This window comes from Cricetulus griseus, chromosome 7 (genome assembly GCF_003668045.3).
Source record: "Cricetulus griseus strain 17A/GY chromosome 7, alternate assembly CriGri-PICRH-1.0, whole genome shotgun sequence".
Classification (NCBI taxonomy): Eukaryota; Metazoa; Chordata; class Mammalia; order Rodentia; family Cricetidae; genus Cricetulus; species Cricetulus griseus.
The window spans coordinates 94415560-94435226 of record NC_048600.1 but is presented as its reverse complement, the minus strand read 5'-3'; the positions used below and the strand labels follow the sequence as shown (position 1 = coordinate 94435226).

General features: G+C 45.0%; 1 protein-coding gene across 2 annotated transcripts in view; it reads left to right on the top strand.

Annotated features, from left to right (window-relative positions):
* Positions 1 to 19667, top strand: part of Asic2 (acid sensing ion channel subunit 2) — a 1077671-nt gene that overhangs the window by 968586 nt on the left and 89418 nt on the right. For both annotated transcript variants that reach the window (XM_035447471.1, XM_027426503.2), the window contains exon 2: positions 10023 to 10173. In XM_035447471.1, coding sequence (XP_035303362.1) covers positions 10023 to 10173 — 151 coding nt within the window. The remainder of the gene's footprint in view (positions 1 to 10022; positions 10174 to 19667) is intronic.

Sequence of the window (19667 nt, the reverse complement as noted above, 5' to 3'; positions counted from 1 at the left end):
AGCATATATTTCCCTGGTACAAAGGTTTGATTTTAAATCCTCTTTTTAAAGCTATTTTAAGTATGTGATACATTATTATCAGCCCCTCTTTCCTGCATGAAATTTGTGCACACTGATGAATGCACCCCCTTTCTTCATCCACTGACACAGCCATTTGTGACTACCTGTACTCTGTGCCTCTGGGAAACTTGACTATTTCCACAAACAGCTGAGCCCATTGCTTATTTACCAAAGTCCTCTTCTAACAGCTCCTCCACATAAGGTGACGAATCATCAGGGCACTCCCTTGCCGTAGTTTAATCTTTCAGCAACTCTCGGCTTCCACATCTACAGGCTGGGGAAATGACACACCAAGGAGGTCTGGGAATCTTAAAAGAGAGTGTGTTTAAAGAAGTTGGCACAGTGCTCACTCATGGCACATGCTCATTGATATAACTGATGTTCTGGGAAAGATGGCGGTCTCCTGATGGAGAAGAGGGATAAGAGAGAGCTTGTATTCTTCTCTCTCTCTCACTCCCAGAAAGAGTATCTGCCATGTAAATGTGCTTTCGTGTGTGTGTGTGTGTGTGTGTGTGTGTGTGTGTGTGTGTGTGTGTGTGTGTGTGTTCATTCATATGGATGCATTTGCACCTGTTTTCAGATGTGTGTGATCAGAGGTCAATATTTGGTGTCTTCCTCAATTGCTTCTCTACCTTAGTTTTTGAGACAGGATGTCTCATGAAACCTGGAGTTTATTGATTCACTCAGGCTGGCAGGCCAGTGAACACCACCTGCCCTGCCCCCACCCCGACTCCCACTCCCACCCCCACCCCCATGTTTCTAGTGCTGGGATTACAGACATTCTTAGTCATACCTAGCTTTTATGTGGGTGCTAGAGATCTGAACTCAAGTTCCCTGTTTGCCCAACAGATGTTTTACCGACAGTGTCACCTCCCATCTTCCAGTCCCCAGCATCATCTTTTTTATCTTCTTGGGGGAACAGGTACAGTCAAACGTCTTAGAATACAATAAGTAGTCAAAACACCCTGCTGCAGGAACAAATGAATTAGCAAGCCAGTGCTTGAATAAGCTACTGCCCTGGCCTTCCCAGAGCTAACCAGCTACTCAGACTCTGTGTTAATATGTCTCTCTCACTGTATTTCATTCCAAGCACCTTTACTGCAACTTCAGAAAACAAAAGACAGATTCATTTTGGTTCCTTGAAGCCTGATAAAGACCTTCCACTTCGCCACTGTGTGAAATGTATTTGAAGAACTTCAAAGAGAGGGAAAAAAATTCAATGATGAACCCTTAACAAGTACATTATCTTGAAAACAGCCCAATGAGAAATTCCAGAGATTTCATTGAAAGGAAAACTGGATGGGGGAGTGCGGTGGATGAGGCTGCGGCTTGGAGGATTTTTAGAGCCACGCAATTTCATTTCTTTCGAGTGTAATAAGTAAGACAGGAAGAGAAGTGAACTGCCCGAAAAAATGCCCTAAAGGTCAGGGTTAATGAGCAGGTTAGAAGGGTCGAAGCTTGCAGGCACGTGCTGCTGAGTGGATGCTTCGATGGTTCCTATGGGTCTTATACATAATTGATTTTCCTAAGTAGATACATGGTGTAGCAATGTTGTCTGCACTTTTAATTTGACCAAAGACTGTGTCTTTGTGGGTCTCAGCCATTCCTGACCTTTCCCAGATGGAACTCCACTTGTGTTTCCTGTAACCTGTGAGTCAGGACCCCCCAGCATTTCATACCAACCCAGATGCAGGCCCATCAGCAGGCCCCTGTAGCCCAAGTGCAGTGGCCCAGAAAGAAAGGTACCCAAGTATGGTGTCCAGTTCTGACAGGTGCAAATAGCTGACCTTAGCCATCAAGCCCAAGTTTGATCTTAACACCTTCCCCAGAGTAGTTGTGTGTTCCAGGGCAAGTCATTGCACCTCTCTAAACCTTAGACACCCACCCCCATGTAAGAAATGAGAAATTTGGAGAATTCTTGGTGTCTGGCACTTCTTTAGAATTCTTCTGACTCTGAGATATGTCTTTCCCACTGCCAGATGGGAAGCCTTAGACAAGAAACTGGCTTGCCAGTCTGCTGGGATCTAGGCAGGCTGGGAGAGGCATGTGGGTGTGAGCTGCAGCTTTGCAAGACAGTGAGGCCAAGAGCACAGGCCTTTGGAATAAGTGAGAGACTCACCCTGGCCTTCCAACTAACAGCTGTGTAGCCTGATCCAGTCTCCCTGGGCCTCACCCTCCGTATCGAGGAAAGGACTGCACTACTGTCATCACAGGGCACAGTAAGGACTGTAGTGTCACCTAACACTCATGGGGGCAGTGACAAAGCCAGTCCACAGCTTCCAAGCTGCTGAAAGTTTCTGGAAAGCCAGGTACACTGTCCCCACCCCTGACCCCATGCTTCATTGATTTAGAACATCCAGTTGGGGTTGGCCACACATCTACATGAGATCCAAATGTAGATTTCACACTATGCTGTAAGTGTGAAAGCATCATGCTTTCCCCAGGACTCTTTAGCCTGTGGGAATCCCATTAGCTCTCCTAGGCTTCCAACCATAAGCTTAGCACTATTAAGAAATGAGGAGTCAATGGCACAGGGCCATTTTCAGTTCCTCTAACCACTTTAAGATGAACTTGGGAGAGTGGGGGATGTACAAGACAGGAGCCTCAAGGCTACCATGCTTCAGTTCATCTCAGTCTCCTGCTTCCTGCCACCACAATAGCATATCTTCCTATAACATATCTCTCTACAGTTCATCTCCCCATAGCACACCTCTATACAGAGCATCTCTCTATAGCTCGTCTCTCTAAAGTGCATCTCTGATATGGGATATCCTTCCGTATGCTGCAAATATGTGTTGCTTTTATTGGTTGGTGAATAAAATTGTTTCTGCCAATAGCCAAGCAGAATATAGCTAGGTGGGAAATCCAAACAAAGTTGCTGAGAGGAGGAATGTGAAGTCAGGGAGATGCCATGTAACCACCAAAGGGGTAACATGCTGGAGCACTACCAGCAAGCCACAGGCTCGTGGCAATACACAGATTAATAGAAATGGGTTAATTTATAAGAGAGAGATAGCCAGCAATATGTTTGAGCCATTGGCCAAACAATTGTAATTGATATTACGCCTCCAAGTGTTATTTTATAAGCAGATGCAGAGACCTGGCAGGCAGGAGAGAAACTGGTCCAGTGGGACTGGGAGAGAGAGAGAAAACTTTCAACTACACGTCTCTCTATAGTGCATCTTTCTACATCACATCTCTCTTCTGCTGAAAGGGGGAGCACAGATCCTCTCACTGGTGTGATCCCTAAAATGATGGTGCCTACTGTTTTACCAACCTCGCAAGCACAGCCACTGCCATTCTTTCCATTAGGTTCTGTAGCTCAAGTGAGATTATGATGTCCCATTTGCCAAAAAAAGAAAGAAAGAAAGAAAGAAAGAAAGAAAGAAAGAAAGAAAGAAAGAAAGAGAGAGAGAGAAAGAGAGAAAAGAAAAGGAAAACTGGACCTAGGAATGGTCCATGATTATTCAGGGCCAAAGACCCAACAAGCTCTGAGCAAGCTGCCTTGACCCCATCCTGTCTGGAAATCCTATGGTTCCTTCTTTTTAACTTCATTGACAGAAAGATCCCAGTATCTATTACCACAAGCATATAAGATGTCTAACTCTCCCGATGGTTAGGACCACCTAAGGAAGAATGAGATAGGTAGTACCTGTGAAAGTGTCAATCACAGGTGGCACTGAGCAGACTCTGGAGTTGCCAGCTTCCTTCCCTCCAGTCTCATAGAGCCAATCTATGAGAAAACCCCAAAAAGTATAAGGGGTTTGTAGACACTGTAACCTAAAAAAAAATACATCATGAAGATTAACATCATGGCCATGGATCTAAATCTCAGCTCATTTAAAGATTCCAGTTTGAATTATGCACATTTATTTTATTTTCTTTTTTTAAAATAGGTTTTGGTTTTTCAAGACAAGGTTTCTCTGTGCAGCCTTGGTTGTCCTGGAACTCACTCTGTAGACCAGGCTAGGCTCAGACTCACAGAGATCCACTTGCCTCTGCCTCCTGAGTGCTGGGATTAAAGGCATGTGCCACCATTGCCTGGCTGCATGCACATTTCGTGATTCTTATTTAAATCTTACAAGCCAATACAACTCAAAGCTATTCTAGACTTGCAGCAATTGGCAAACCTATCCCTGCTAGCCACAAATGGGGCTGTCAGCTCTTACCACTAAGGCAGAGAAATGCCAGGAAGAATGGCAGGTCTGGAGAAACAGAGAGCTTGGCCTGACAGTCTAGACTTAAATAAATTGTATTTTCTGCCCAGAGGCGATAAGGTGTAAATCTGAAGCGTGTGTTACACTTACCCATCATTATGTCCTGAAATGGGGACAGAGAGCTGCATCTTGTCCGAAGTTTGTAGAAAATTTGTGCTCTGTGTAAATAGCTCAGCAGCCTTTGATGCTGAGCCAAAAGGGAAATAATCCTCAGAAAAACAAGGCAGGAGTGGCAGACTCCACAGCCCAGGAACGGAGGCAGCTGAAAGAACCAGCCAGTAGGCACTGTGCTTTCTCAGAGCCCCAGGGCTGCACACACAAAGGTAAACTGTCTCCCCCATCATCTTAGTTCCTGATAGGATTATTTGCTCTTGCACCTTCATAGAGATGCAAACATGCTTGGTGCAGGTAAAGAGGAAGCTGGGTAGGAGACAGGGGAGGGGAGAGGATTGGATAAGCATGAGCACTGGACAGAACCAGGTGTGGCCAGCCAGCTCCCAAGTGCACCTGTTGGAGGTAGTAGACTAGGGGATGTGGAACAACAACTTGGAGCCCATTCATTCATTCATTCATTCACTCACTCACTCACTCACTCACTCATTTATCCATTCAACAAAACACACACTTCCTGTCCTCTGGAAGCTTATAGTCTAGCGGAAGACATAGCCAACAAATAAATAATGATCTAGTTACAACCTATGGCAGAGAAACACAGAGTGTGTGAGATAATAAGGCAAGAAGGCGAGCCCAAGTAGATCTTGGAGTCAGAGACTGAGGTAGGTGAATGAGACATGTCTGGGGAGATGACTGTTACATGGAAACCTGATACATGCAAAGTATGTGGGGAGAATATTCCAGACGGAAGAAACAGCCTGTGGACAGGCCCTGTGGGAAAAGAGCCTGGGAACCTCCTGGAACTGAATTGTTGGGGAAGTGTGAAACATAAGGGGGAAGAAGGGGGTGGGACAATGCACAAGACTCCAGGGGGTCTGGGACTTTAACCAAAAGCCTTAACTTCTTCCTGCTGGGCCTGTGTTATGTGCCATTATTCCTGGGGAGGTATGAACACACCTACTCACCCCAGACAGGGAGTCAGTGAAAACAGACCAAAGTGTGGACACCACCCTGGTCTAACTTGGTGAACCAATGAATTTTATGGGGGTTACTTACAGGAGCAAGAATGACTCAGCGGCAGCTCCACCACCAAAAGCCCACCGCAGCATGACGGAATGTTCACAAAAGCAAGATAATAGGAGTGCATTGCACAACTGTGTACAGCAGGTCTGATGGGGTGTACTGAGCTCTGCTTCTTCCAGGCTGCTAGGCTGCTGGGAGAATCTTCCAGCAGTTGAGCTCCTCGGATAATGGCTCAGCAATCTTTACAGCTTATATATGCTTGTGGAGAGAGGGGCCCAGTGAATCTGGTCAGTTTCACAGACTTCCTGAAGCTATTTTGAGCTGTGGGCTTCCTGTCTTAATGAGTTTCCCTGCAGGATAGAGTGTTGCACCTCCCCTTAGAACAAACATCCTCTTGTTTCACCTCCCTGTAAACATCTTAATGAGCTTTCCCTCCAAGATGGTTTTCAGCTTGGAGGGAAGTACAACACAGCAGCTGGACCTGAAAGAACCTGGCTGCCATAGACCATAGGCCATCAGACTTGACAATGGTCAGTCTGGTGCCAAACCCTGACCCACTCTGCTAGATCAGTTCACATAAGCACACTGGAGAATGTGCCCCAGTACCCTTCCCCCCAGGAGTAAGGGCATCAAATATCAACCCAATGTGGGTGCATGGGCAGCAACTACCATCTGGGCTGGAATGAGGGCCCAGCCTGGCAAGGGCCTGGCAAGATGCAGAGTAAATCTCTGTGTACCATTCTGTGAGGGAGCTTCCATTCCCTTCTCTATAAAGACTACAGCTCACTGGCTTCAGCTCCCCCCTACGCCTGCATAGAGCAGATAACCAGTAGTTAACAGAAGTTCATGTGAGAGGGACTAAAGAAAGTGCCTATCTCCTGTCCAACTGAGGGACACCATGACCAAAAAAAAAAAAAAAACAAAAAAAAAAAGATAGAAATTTCAATGAAGAGTTCATATTTCACTTGGACACATTTTCGCTGTATAACCTAGGGCAGCTGATGACCTCCCTGGTCTTTGTAGCCTTATCTATAAAGGGAGGGGATGAATGAGATGATCTTCTAGATGACTCCATCCTTCTCCTCTATTGCTCAGGGCAGGGATGGGGTCGGGGGTCTCTGCCTTTATCAAGTCACTTGGCACAGCACTGTGTGGCAGGGCTAGGATCTGGGCTGACTTCAGGAGGTGATGACAGCACATTCTATCTTGAGCCCAATATTCTAAAGGTCAAGGGCTAAATGGTGGAGGAAAAAGAAGTTAATTGGGGCAGCTGGGATGTGCAATAATTAGACACTAAGCTGAAATTTACTTTTACCAACAAATCTCACCATGTGGATAGGCCAAGTGTAAGTATGGGCAGTTTTGGAGACTTGGTGTATATAGAGTATCTACATAAATTAAGGAAAAGAAGGGAGAGCTTTGTTGAAACACTCGGGAAGTCATTCCTGAGGTAGTCAACCCCTTGCGATGGGTGTGCTCACTGTAAAATACTCTGCTCTTTACTGTGGTCTTACAAGCATCTCTCCAGGGGACAGGTTCATTAGCAGAGTCCAATCACTATGTGCAACAGTGACGAGAAAGTTCAGTTCTTAGAGAAACTTTTTGCTTTGGACTGTGTCATTCCAGCTGTTCTCTCCCACCATGAAGCTGAGAAAACAACCTGGTCCTCCTGAAAAAGAACAACTAGTCATCAATTTGGAGCTGTTCTGTATAATGGGGAAGATGCAGGCTCTGCTGTTCTAGGTCTTCTTTGCAGATGCTAAAGGCAGGCAGTAGGTCCTAGGTTTGTACAACCACTCTGTTCCTTGCACACTGTAGGAACACACACACACACACACACACACACACACACACACACACACACGAATAATGACTGATTAAAAACAAGCAAAGTGGAAAAGAGACGAAGGTGCTTCTGATGATCCAGACTCTTGTGTTCCTTTTGGGACAACACACCCAGGGAGAGACATAGATTTGAGTTCCGGCTTCTCTTGTTACTAGTTGTGAAACTTAAATTGGCCCTTGGTTTCCATCTTTGCACAATGGGAGCTGCAATACCCATCCATGGTCATGGCTGTGAAGGCCAAATGCAGTAATGAGTCAAAGTCCAACACAGTGACGGACACATGGTGCCCTGTGTCTTCCTTTCATGTGGCCCTTAAGAGCTATACAAGAAAGGCAGTCCCTAGGCACTTGCTCTCAGCCTGGCCCTGAATGAATGGCAGGGAGCCAAAGGGAAGTGGCCTACACCCATATCTTAGTGGCTGCAGGAATCCAATCCAGTCAGCATGGCTTTCTTCCAGCCAATCTTGCCAGATGTATTTGGCTTTAGCTTGAGGTTGCAAAGTGGTTATATAACCAAAGAAAGAAAGAAAAGAAATGAAGAAGAAGAAAAAAGAAAGCTTGGAGTTTTTAGAGCATTTTTGTATGGTCTCATTTGATCTTCTCAGTGACCTTGAAAAGCAGCAGAGGCCTCGACTAGAAACCCCACTTTACAGACAGAGGAACCGTGTCTTAAAGGGTTTATTTGGTTCATTCAATACAAAACTACTGAGGGACAACGTGAAAACTTGGGCAGAGATCTCTTATCCCTTGCCCTGGACTTTTTCCACATGACATCTTTATGATCATGCTTTATGATCAGGCAAAAATAGAGCAAGCCCATGTTGTATGCCAGCTAAGTGCTCAGCAGGGAAAGGCAGAGCCAAGTTCAGGAGAGGTGTGTTCAGTATGATGAGAGCTATGGGGAAGACACAAGGAGAGGCAAGAAAGAAGGGTCACCCAGTCTGGAAGTCTTCCTCACTGATCCAGCCTTGGAGACAATGAGAGGTTGTCCAGACAGAGAAGAATGAGCAGCATTACAGGTTGCAGGAACAGCAAGTGGAAAGCCAGAAGCAGGTAGACCAGCAGAATATACTCCAGTGCTACAGATTTATTGGTCTGACTCTACCACCACTCTCTCATCCATCCACTCATTCCACATATATTTATGGTGTCTATGTGCCAGACACTGTGTGAGCTACTGGGGGAAGATGCATGAGTGTGCAAGCAGATGTTGTCCCCAAGACCATAAACTTGACCATCTCATGACACCTACAGACTCAGGCAGGCAGGAAGAAGGCAGAAAGTGGCAGGTATGTGAAGAGCACATCATAGAAGGCCAGGTTAAGAGGTTGTAGATTTTAACCTGAAAGAGATGACCAGCCTTGATAGATTTTTAGGAAAGGATCAACACAATAAGGTTTCAGTTTCAGAAAGATAAGCTTATAAGGTGGCTATAGAGAGCTATCTGGAACTCCAAGAGCCAGCTAGGAAAACAGAGCAGCAGTGACAAGAAAGGACAGTACTAAAGTCCAGCAGGATAAAGAGAACAGCTAAGCTCGAGGCAGATATGGGTAAGGGCATGGATGAACCTTGCTGGCTGCTTATATATGGGATAAGGTAAAGAAAGACAGGCTAGTGAGACTGGGGCATCTAGCTTGAGCCTCTTGACAAGTAGATGCTATTCCCCTGATGATGGATGTGCTTCTCTGTATATGTTTCTCTTATTGGTTGATGAATAAAACACTGTTTGGCCAATAGAGGCAGGAAGATAGACGGGACTAGGAGACAAGGAGAATTCTGGGAAAGGTAGGCAGAGAGGCACACGAGGAGATGCCATGTCGAGACCACGAATATTGGACTCACTAGGCATTCTCTGGTAAGATAAGGCCATGTGGAAATACATTGATTAATAGTTATGGGTTAATAATTAAGACAGAACTAGCCAATAAGAAACCCTAGTTTGGGGCTAAAGCAGTTGTGAGGCCTGACAGGAAAGAAAACTCCAGCAATATTCCACATCATGGGAATTCTGGGAACTGTTGGTTGAGGTGATATGTGGCTTATCCTGGGGAGAGGCAAACAAATGACTATTCACTCAGCTGTGGCACTGACAACAAAGAAAGGTTCCGCCCATGTTAGCCTAGTGAACCAGCTTGCCTTGTGACTCTTGTGAGCTGCAGAAACTTCTTGTAATTTGTGAGTTTTGTTTACTTCCTGTGCCTTGTAAGTTTCATTGCTTCCTGACTCTTAATGCACCTCTCTCCAGCCTTCAGGGAAAAAAAAAATGTTTCTGATACAGAAGAAAGAGCAACATTTTAAGTAGAATATTGGAGCAAGTCCTGTGCCTTCCAGAACAGGCTGAGTGCAGGGCATCTGTGAGACATCAGGAAGGTGTTTATCAGAAGTGGTATCATTGTATCTACAGCCCAGAAAGGAGCTGAAAGCTGGGGGTATGGCTTAGAGGATCAAGAGTTTCAAGATGATGTTTAATGCTTGGAAGTGGGTGGCATTTTCAAGGGAGAGTAGTACCCAGGAGGAGATGAGGTCAGATACCATTCAGCAAGCCCCAGGGGGTGCCCATGTTTCTTTTTTGTTACCAAAATCCTACTTAGCAAACATCCAGCCATCAGACAAGGAATCATTGGAGAAATCTTTGGTACAAGGGGGTTAAGATTAATGGGCTGTAGGGACTCTGGCCTGCTGTGGGGTTTCTAGGGTCTTGCCCATCTCTGGAGCTCAATCTGATGTCACCATGTGCTTTTCTCTTTTTCTTCTCTCCTTCAGGTGTTTACAAAATATGGGAAGTGTTACATGTTTAACTCAGGCGAGGATGGCAAGCCTCTGCTCACCACAGTCAAGGGGGGGACGGGCAACGGGCTGGAGATCATGCTGGACATTCAGCAAGATGAGTACCTGCCCATCTGGGGAGAGACAGGTGAGCTGGGCCCAGAGACTTTGGCACCGGGTGGTGGTGAGGGATGCAGGTTTCCCTCAGAAAGACTGGTGTGAGCCAGGTGGGCTGATCTCAAGCAAGGGGTAGGTACGTACTGACAGATGGTAAGACTATCCCTGGTATGGTTATGCCCCTGGTTCACTCAAATTCCTCCAGGTTAAGGGGCAAAGGATGTGAGTATTAGGGAGGGAAAGGAGGTACAGAAGAAGGTTCAAGGGGACTGATATGTTCAGGTGGGTGAGTGGCTTGATTTGGGGAGAAGAGAGTGGAATAGAACAACATTTTCCTCCCTGAACCATCCCAAATACCAGATATATCCATGAAGTCCAACTAAAGGATATTGGGATATGCCTGAGGACAAGTGGAGGAGGCTATGAGGTACTGGAAAAATCAATGGACATGGATATTGGAAAATCAATGGACATGGACCTGGGGACATGGCACCATGCCCATGTAAGGCCCTGGAGTTCTGAGTGTGCCTAGCACAAGCATTCATTCTTTTTATTCTGTAATTTATCAATAGAAAACAAAGTAAGAATGTTATGGTATGTCTTAGGGTTTCTGTTGCTGTGAAGAGATGCAATGACCACAGCAACTCTTATAAGGAAAACATTTAATTGGGATTGGCTTACAGTTCAGAGGTTAGTCTATTGTCATCATAATAGGAAGCATGGCAGTGTGCAGTCAGACATGGTGCTGGACAGGTACCTGAGAGTTCTACATCTGAATAGGTAGGCAACAGGAAAAGCAAGTGAACCACTGGGCCTAGCATGAGCTTCTAAAATCTCCAGGCCTACCTCCAGTGAAACACTTTCTCCAAAAAGGCCACATCTAATCCAAAAGGCCACACTTCCTAATAATGCCATTCCCTATTGGCCTATGGGGTCCATTTTCATTCAAACCACCACATGGTGAGGATGGGAGGAGACTAAGTCATTGATCACAACCTAGTAAAAGGAAGAAAAGCACTATGTTAGAAGTAGAGACACAGAAAAATGGTCTGGATACACAGGGTATTTTTGAATGGGGTCTTGAGATTGTCCTGAATTATCGAGTGAGACTAATGTCATCAAAAAGGTGTCTATCGGAAGATCAGGAAGAGGAGAAGGAAATGTAATGTAGCCATAAGCCAAAGAATACAGAAGGTTTCTAGAATTTCACCTGAAAGAGACTATCAAGATATGTCCAAGAGTAAGAGCCAGAGATGTAAATAGGATCCATATAGTAGTAATGTGCACAGGGAACAGCAGGGAGTGTCTTAGTCAGTGTTCTATTGCTGTGAAGAGACACCATGACCATGGCAACTCTTATAAAAGAAAGCACTTAACTGGGGCTGGTTTACCATTTCAGAGGTTTAGTCCATTGACATCATGGTAAGAAACATGGCAGCATGCAAGCAGACATGTACTGGAAAGGTAACTGAGAGTTCTCCATCTGGGTCTTTCGGCAGCAGGAAGAGAGTAAGAGAGCCTCTGGGCCTACCTCTTGCTTCTGAAACCTCAAAGTCTACCCCCAGTGACATGCTTCTTCCAACAAGACCACACCTACCCCAACAAGGCCACACCGTCTAATTATTTTACTTGGTGACCAATTATTCAAATATATGAGTATATGGGGGGGCATTCTTATTTAAAACCACCACATTCTATTCTCTTGCTCATATAGGCTTGTAACCATTCATAATGCAAAAAAAAAAAAAAATGTAGTCAGTCCAACTTCAAAAGTCCCCATGGTCTATCACAGTCTCATCACTTTTCAAATTCCAAAGTTCAAAGACTCAAGGAAACCCCTTACTGTAGCCCCTATAAAATCAAAATCAAAAAGCAGATCACATACTTCCAACATACAATGGCACAGGATATATATTACCATTCCAAAAGGGAGGAAAGAGGCAAAGTGAGAAGGAAATGCCGGGCCAAACAAAGTCTGAAAACCAACTGAGCAAACTCCAAACTGTGTATCTCCATGTCTGATGTCAAAGGGCTCTTCAGATCTCCAACTCCTCTCAGCTTTGTTGACTGCAACACACTTTTCTCTCTTGGGCTGGTTCCATATCTAGTCTGCAGCTCTCAGCAAGTATCCCACGCCTCTGGCATCTCCAGCATCTTGGGGTTTCCAACACAATCCAGGACTCACTTTGAGGTCTCTAACACAATTCAGGCTTCACCTTCACAGCTTCATAAAATGACCTCTCTAGGCCTCCATTCAGGAATATCCCTGCCACATACCCAGCCTCAGCAGCTTTCTTTAGCCATGGAGAGAGATTCTACAACATCTTTCTTCTATCCTTGACTCTAAAGACAGAAATGTGTGGCTAAAGCTGCCAAGTTCTGTTTCTTTGCTGGGGGTTTGAATTTGGTCCACTCATTCAAATACATTTTCATAGGCTTTCTGTTTTCTGTGGTTTCCTTCACTGCTTAAGTTTTTCTTTAATTCCTTTTCACAAGTTAGAAGCTTAGGTGGGTGGGGTCTTGCCCTGGGGCCACCACTCCCTTTATTCAATTTAACATTAGGCTCTCTTTAAACTTTTTATCTCTTTGATAATTGGACTTGACTCCATCACACTTCCTGGTGCTTCTTTTCTCCTCAAACTGTACATTTCATATTTTTCCTTTCTCATCTTGTTCCTTTTCATTATAATTTGCGTAAGAGTGGCCACGAATAACTACATGACACAGTTAATAGTAGGCTGTCTTGAAATCTCCTCTGCCAACACCATTAATCAAAAATTCTTCTATTTTGCCTCACGCAGATTTTCTGGACAAGGTAAAAAAGCAGCCACATTCTTTGCGAAAATATTACAGTAATGGTCTCTGGGCCACTTCCTTATATTCTCCCCCACTTAAACTTCTTGAGGCTGGCCCCCATAGTTCAAATTGCCCTCAGCACTGTCTTCTATGTTCCTAGTAGTATGGCCTATGAAGCCCCACTTAAAGTGTTCAACTGTTTTCCTAATCCAAAGTCCTAAAATCTATATTCCACCAACAAACAGCACGGTCAAGCCTATCACAACAATACCCCCTCTCCCCAGTATTAACTTCTTTCTTAGTCACTGTTCTATTGATGTGAAAAGATACCATGACCATAGCAACTCTTATAAAGGAAAGCATTTAATTGGGGCTGTCATACAGTTTCATAGGTTTAGTCCATTGTCAATACAGCTGGAAGCTTAGCATCATGCAGGCAGACATGGTGCTGAAGAAGGAGCTGAGAGTTACACATCCAGATTAGCAGGCAGCAGGAAGACAGAGCCACTAGTGACTCACTTCTTCCAACAAGCCCATACCTTCTAATCCTTCTAAGTAGTACCACTCCCTGATGACTGAGCATTCAAATATATGAGCCTATAAGGGCCATTCTTATGCAAATCACCACAGGGAGGGTTGCTGAGAGAGTGAGATAAGCCTACAGAGACCAGTGGAGAAGAGTGAGTATAAATCCAGCAGAAGGGCCTTCAGACTGGAGCTGAGGAAGAGAAGCCAGACAGCCCTGACTCTATATTTTGCTGTCCCACCCTATGCTTACTCTCCCTGAAGAAGAGCCTGAAGTCTGGCCTTCCATGGCCCTGACTTCTAGCTGCCAAGGAAGGAGGCTTTCTACCCTGAAGATGACCAGCTACAATGACAAGGACTCTCCTACAACAGAACTGTGCCCTTTTCCCCAACACCTCTCATCTGAGTACCCAGATGGAGAGAGGTGACAGTGGCCATTGACCCCCACATGATGGGTATTTCTCATTTGCTTCAGCTGAGAAGTAAAATCTCCCTATCCCATGTGCAGCAGGATTAAAGTCTGTATTCCCACTTAGCTCTGTCATCCCTTAGAGCTGGTCATCTGGACCGGTATTTTCAGAGGTCTATATCAACAGTCCTGCCACAACTACCAGAAACAGCCTTCCTGACCTACCAAGCAACATGGCCACACAGATGCCATCTTTCTTCCATTGAATGCATTATGCCTCAATTCCTGAAGGGAGGATCCCAGGTCCCTATAGGAAATATTTGGATGAGGATGGAAGAGAAAAGAAATATGGCTGTTGGGTGAGTGACCACAGATGGCTTGATGATCCAGGCAGTGTAATAGAACAGAGAAAATAGCATAACAGGGTGATTCAGATCCAAGGCCAAGTCTAGCTCTTCCATTTCTAGCTATGTGTCTTAAAGCAAATAGAGGAACTTTGGTTTCCTCATCTGTAAAGCAGAGGTCAGTAAAAACTGAGATTCATTGGCTGTTCATGATGGCTCAGGGGCTCAGAGGGGAGCACTCCTCACACTCCACATGAAAGGACAATCCAGAGATCTCACAACTTCACAGGGCTCCTGGATGCCCCTGATATCAGAAAGCCCCCTCCTGCTGGAAGAGCATCTTTGAGACTCTGGTTTTGTGGACAGCTTCACTCTCAGAAAGTGAAAGAAGCAAAGACAGAACCAGGGCCCTCTTCTGGATGCAGTTCCAGCTAATGGGAGGACACTAGTTTGACAGACCACTGTGGTCTCATGCTTAGTAAATAGAAGGTAACTCCATGAAAATGATCACAAATGCCCCTTCCACCAGGCTGCTAATGACCCACATTAAGGAGCCCTGGGCATCAAACATCTCTAAGTAGAGCACCCTGGCAATCTCCCATTTTGATGTTGCATGTGACCCTAGACAGGGTGCCCCAAAGTGGGTCTTGTGGAGCATCAGAAGTTTTTGAAACTTGATATGTTCCACAAATAAAAAGGATCTTGGGCCAGAAAAAGAATCTAGGAAGCCCTGGTTAGACCATGTAATACACCTTTATTCATTGCAGGAATTCTTTAATATGCTATATCATGAATCTCCAAGACAGATATATTGTACACAGCATTTATTTTATAAATGCCTTTGGCCATGGAAACCTCCTTTTCCATAAAGGAGCTCACAAAATATACTTCTGGAGAAAGCCATCCTAGACCAGAGAAGTACTGATTTCACGGCCAGAGTTTTCTAAAGGAAATTAAATTGAAGACAGGTGGGAGGTTGTTAAAAATGAAACTCTGTATAGATACCTCTGAGTAACTTCAAAGATAAAAGAAATAGGCAGTAGGTTATCTGGGTTGCACATGAGAGGAACCTGAATCAAACAAGCTTAGGCATCAAAAGAATTGTATTGCTCTCAGAATCTGAGACAAGCTCCAACCACCAGCTAGCAGGAGGAGAGGGCTGCAGCACAGAGAGTGCTGGGACCAAGGTGCCTATTCCCTGGGTGTTCTCACCTGCCTCCCTCTGGATCCTTACCCTTCTCCCTCACTAGACACGTTTTTTTTTTCTATGCATATATGTATTCACGTGACTCTCAGCAGTTACTAAGACTTTTATGTTTCAGATCCTGCCACACCAGCCAGACTACTTTGATTGCACCACTGATCTCCCATTGAAACACACACACACACACACACACACACACACACACACACACACACAAAGCAAAGAAGGTAGTTATAGGCACAGCTGAGTTTAATGACCCACCTCTGGGCCAATCAACAGTGAGTAGGGGAGTGCCCTTCCAGTGGGGACTCTGCAATAGATACAAGGGAAATTGGATGGGGGTGGGAAGGAGGAAGTCCTTCAGAGAACTGGGCTGGAGGAGATGGGCCAGGGAGAGGGCTGAGAAGGGCTGCATCTGAAGAGATCAGAGTCTGTGCTTAGGGAGCTTCAGTTCTTAGTGCTCAAACACATGAAAGATGATAACCAGGGCCCCCTCTTCCCAGGTCTTCTACCTCTCATTCATTCCAATGCAAAATACACTGTTGTAATCAAGTATAATCTGCTTTGATTTTCCCAAATCCTAGTGTTAAGTATGCATGAATGTGATATTATGTCAGATATATTTCTGAGCAAAGAAATTATTTTTGAAATCTGTGCTGTAGCATGGTAAAGCAGCCCCCATCATTCCTTGGGTCCTACCCCCCTCCTAATGTCTCCTTCATTGACTTGACTCTGAGTATACTGGCTTCCTTGATGCTCTTGGAACACTCCAAGACTGCCATCCTTCAGGGCACCTGTATTTGCTATTCCCTCTACTTATACTCCATTACTCAGGTACCTACCTGGCTAATTGCCTCTTCTGCCCAGTTTTTGCTCTGTTATTACCTATTGGGTGGGGCCTAAATACCCTGGATTCTGGTTTTACAACTGGGACCCCACCTAGTCTCACTCTTTATCTCTCACCTGCTCAACTGGTCCTTTCCTCCAAAATGTGCCCTACCTTCAAATATGCTACATGACTTTTTTTTTTTTTGGTGGGGGGGGATCTGTCCCTTCCCACTAAAACATAAGCTCCTAGAGTCTTGGATCTGGATCTCACAGGACAATAAGTGTTTGTTGATGGAGAAAAGAATCACTTGCATTATGCATACTGCCAGAGCCAAGATGAAGAAGAAACAAGCATTAATAATCCACTACTGGGTACCACAAACATTCTGTCTCATGACCCCTTCCTGATCCCCTGGTAATGAGGTATTACAGTGCCCAGTGAAATATGAAGAAACTAGGTCCCAGAGAAGTTGAGTGAGCTCCCCAGGGGCAGCCTAGTTAAGTGGATGAAGCAGCTGAATTAAGCTTAAAACCCGAATAGGAAGCCCAAAGCAACAATGCTCCATCCACCAAATCCTTTTAATGTGCAAATTGTCGATGTAAAAGTGCTTCTAGGAAGATAGCCGAAGAGGAGTGGTTTGGGTGATGTCTCTGGAAAATGACTGACTCATGGTGGTAGGTCTGCCTGGCCTCCTTTTCTACCTAGTCCTCTTTTCTTTTTGAGAGTGGAATCATGATGAAGGACAGGTTTAACATGCTCCCCACATAGAAAAGAGAGGAGAGTGAAGCTTCTCTGGTTCATCTGGAGGTAGAGATTCTAGTCTGCTTCTCTCCCTTGCTCTCTATGGCCAACTCCGGTCCACCCTGGGAAACCCCAGGGCTCCAGGGAACCCAGTCTGAAAACCACTGAATGGGAGTAGGTTAGTCAGTAAAGTGCATGCCTTGCAAATGTGAGGGACCAAGTTTGGGTCGCCACAAGCCATATAAAGAAGTGGGTGTGGTGACAAAGGCCTATCATTCCAGAGATAAAGAGATGAGAAGTAGAGACAGGAATATTCCTGGAAGCTTGTAGTACCCAGCTAGCTGCACCTGGTCTATGTGGGGACATTTCCAGTCAATGAGAGACCATGTCTTACCTAAAAGGTAGAAGGCTCCTGAGGTCCCCCCAGAGTTGTCCTCTAACCTCCATACATGCAACCCACACCCACATATAACACACACACATACACACACACACACACACACACACACACACACACACACACACACACACACTAAAAAATCAAAAACTCAAAGCAAAGGAGCGCCCGGAGATTATTGATATGAACATGATGGCTGGTTCTATGTGTCCATCTTATAGAGCTGCTCTGAATATCATGATCCCCCTCCTGATGGGATGGAGAAAGGGACTAGCAACAGGTCTGGGGAGCAACTGAACCTCAGGGCAGCTGTCCATAGAGACTTCTGTATAAACACAATGGGCTGAACACTTCTATTTATGAGACACTCCCTCCCAAAGCCTTCACAAAGGACACCGAAGGAATTTTCTTCAGTCAGCACACAGGGAAAATGGTAGGTGTCACAGTATAGAAGATGGAAAGCAGGGACACTGTTGGTGACTGACTTGAACCTTGACAAATCAACTAGGACCCCAAAGAGAATGAAGAGCCAAACCCCCAAGAGCTGCTAAATCAGAGACTATGCTGCTAAAGTAAAGTTAGGGGGTTCATTTAAAGTCTGGGTTATGGTTCTCCTTCTTCCTCGGAATCGTCAGTCATTGATTAGTGAGAGAGGAAGGTGCAGAAGCGAGTGAGCAGGGATCCTGCTTGTAGGTTGGTGGAGATAGCTCTCCAGGAGACAGCTTCAGTGAAGCAGCTCAGCTTTATTCCAGAGTATAGGGAATATATAGGATTGGGGACAGTAGCTGGGGAATCACTTAATTTTCATTAAACAGCATGCTTCCATCATAAAGCTCCTAGTACTAGTCTTCCATACATGAAAGTCATATGGGCATTTGGACAGCAGGGGTAAGCTCTGTCAGAGAACTATGCCAAGGTCACACTACAGATAAATCAGGCATCCAGGCTTAGGGACAGTTTTCAGATAAGGTCAGGCTCTGAGGCCTAGACACCTTCTCCAACTAAAGGCAGGTAGAGAGCAGGAAGCCTCACTGGGGAGAGAGTCCCCAGACTCTCTCCTCTGACAACATTCCTTGGGTCCTAACCCCCTCCTAATGTCTCCTTCATTGACTTGACTCAGTATACTGGCTTCCTTGATGCTCCTGGAACACTCCAAGACTGCCATCCTTCAGGGCACCTCTATTTGCTATTCCCTCTACTTATACTCCATTACTCAGGTACCTATCTGGCTAATTGCCTCTTCTGCCCAGTTTTTGCTCTGTTATTACCTATTGTTGTCAGAGCTTGGAGAGAGCTGCTAGGCCATGGGTAGACTAGAACCTCTGACCAGCAGGACCTCCCAATGGGGGGGAGGGATGAGCTTATGGGCACTCCCAGTATCCTTTTGTGACCCAAACAACCACAGAGTTATCTCTTTCACACCAGCAGAAGGTGACACTGGAACAGATGGACTCTGGGCTTGGGGTAGCAGGCTCAGCAGATAACAGGGCGAGGTGTTAAATGAAAAATGGCACAAGGAGTCAAAATCCTACTTACTGAGAGGGGGATGCCCAGCCAGGCTTATCTGCTGCACCCACCCCTCACAGAGGTCTGGTGATGCCTGGAAGCTAAAGAGATGGGTCAGGGCAGATCTCAGACTAAAGGACCTAGTTATATACTGATTGTGTGACATCTCTTGACAAGTCCCCAAACACCCAAAAAGAACATCTACAAGCTTTAAGTACCTCTTAACCATGGACAACCACAGAGCCAGGCATTTAAGGGAGGACACTCATTTAAGGACTGACACTAACAAAGGACCCAAAAGCGAACACACACACAAAAAGTATAAGATAGAGATTGTTGCTACTAGTACAGGCTGAAAAGCCAGGTTGCTGGGGTTCAAGTCCCAGCTATGCCACTTTCCAGCTCTGTGACCTATGATGAGCTATTTAACTTCCCTGGGCATGTTTTACCACCTCTAGATTTAAAATGATAATATCTACTCCATTGTATTGTTAGTTGAAATATGAGTTAATATAAACGATGGGTTTAGAAAAGCACCTTGGTCATATTAAGTAATATTTAGTATTTAATAAGTGAAAAAATAAATGCAAAAACAGAAGCATTGAAATGATTTAATTAGCATCCTCAGAAGAGAGAAGCAATAATACATCCACAGATGCACAGGATAATATTAAAAAGGGACATTTTGAGAAGAAGAAGAAGAAATGAAAATTAAAATATGATTGTATATATTAAAATGCAGTCTATAGGAGCCAAAAGTGAAAAGTAAAAGAC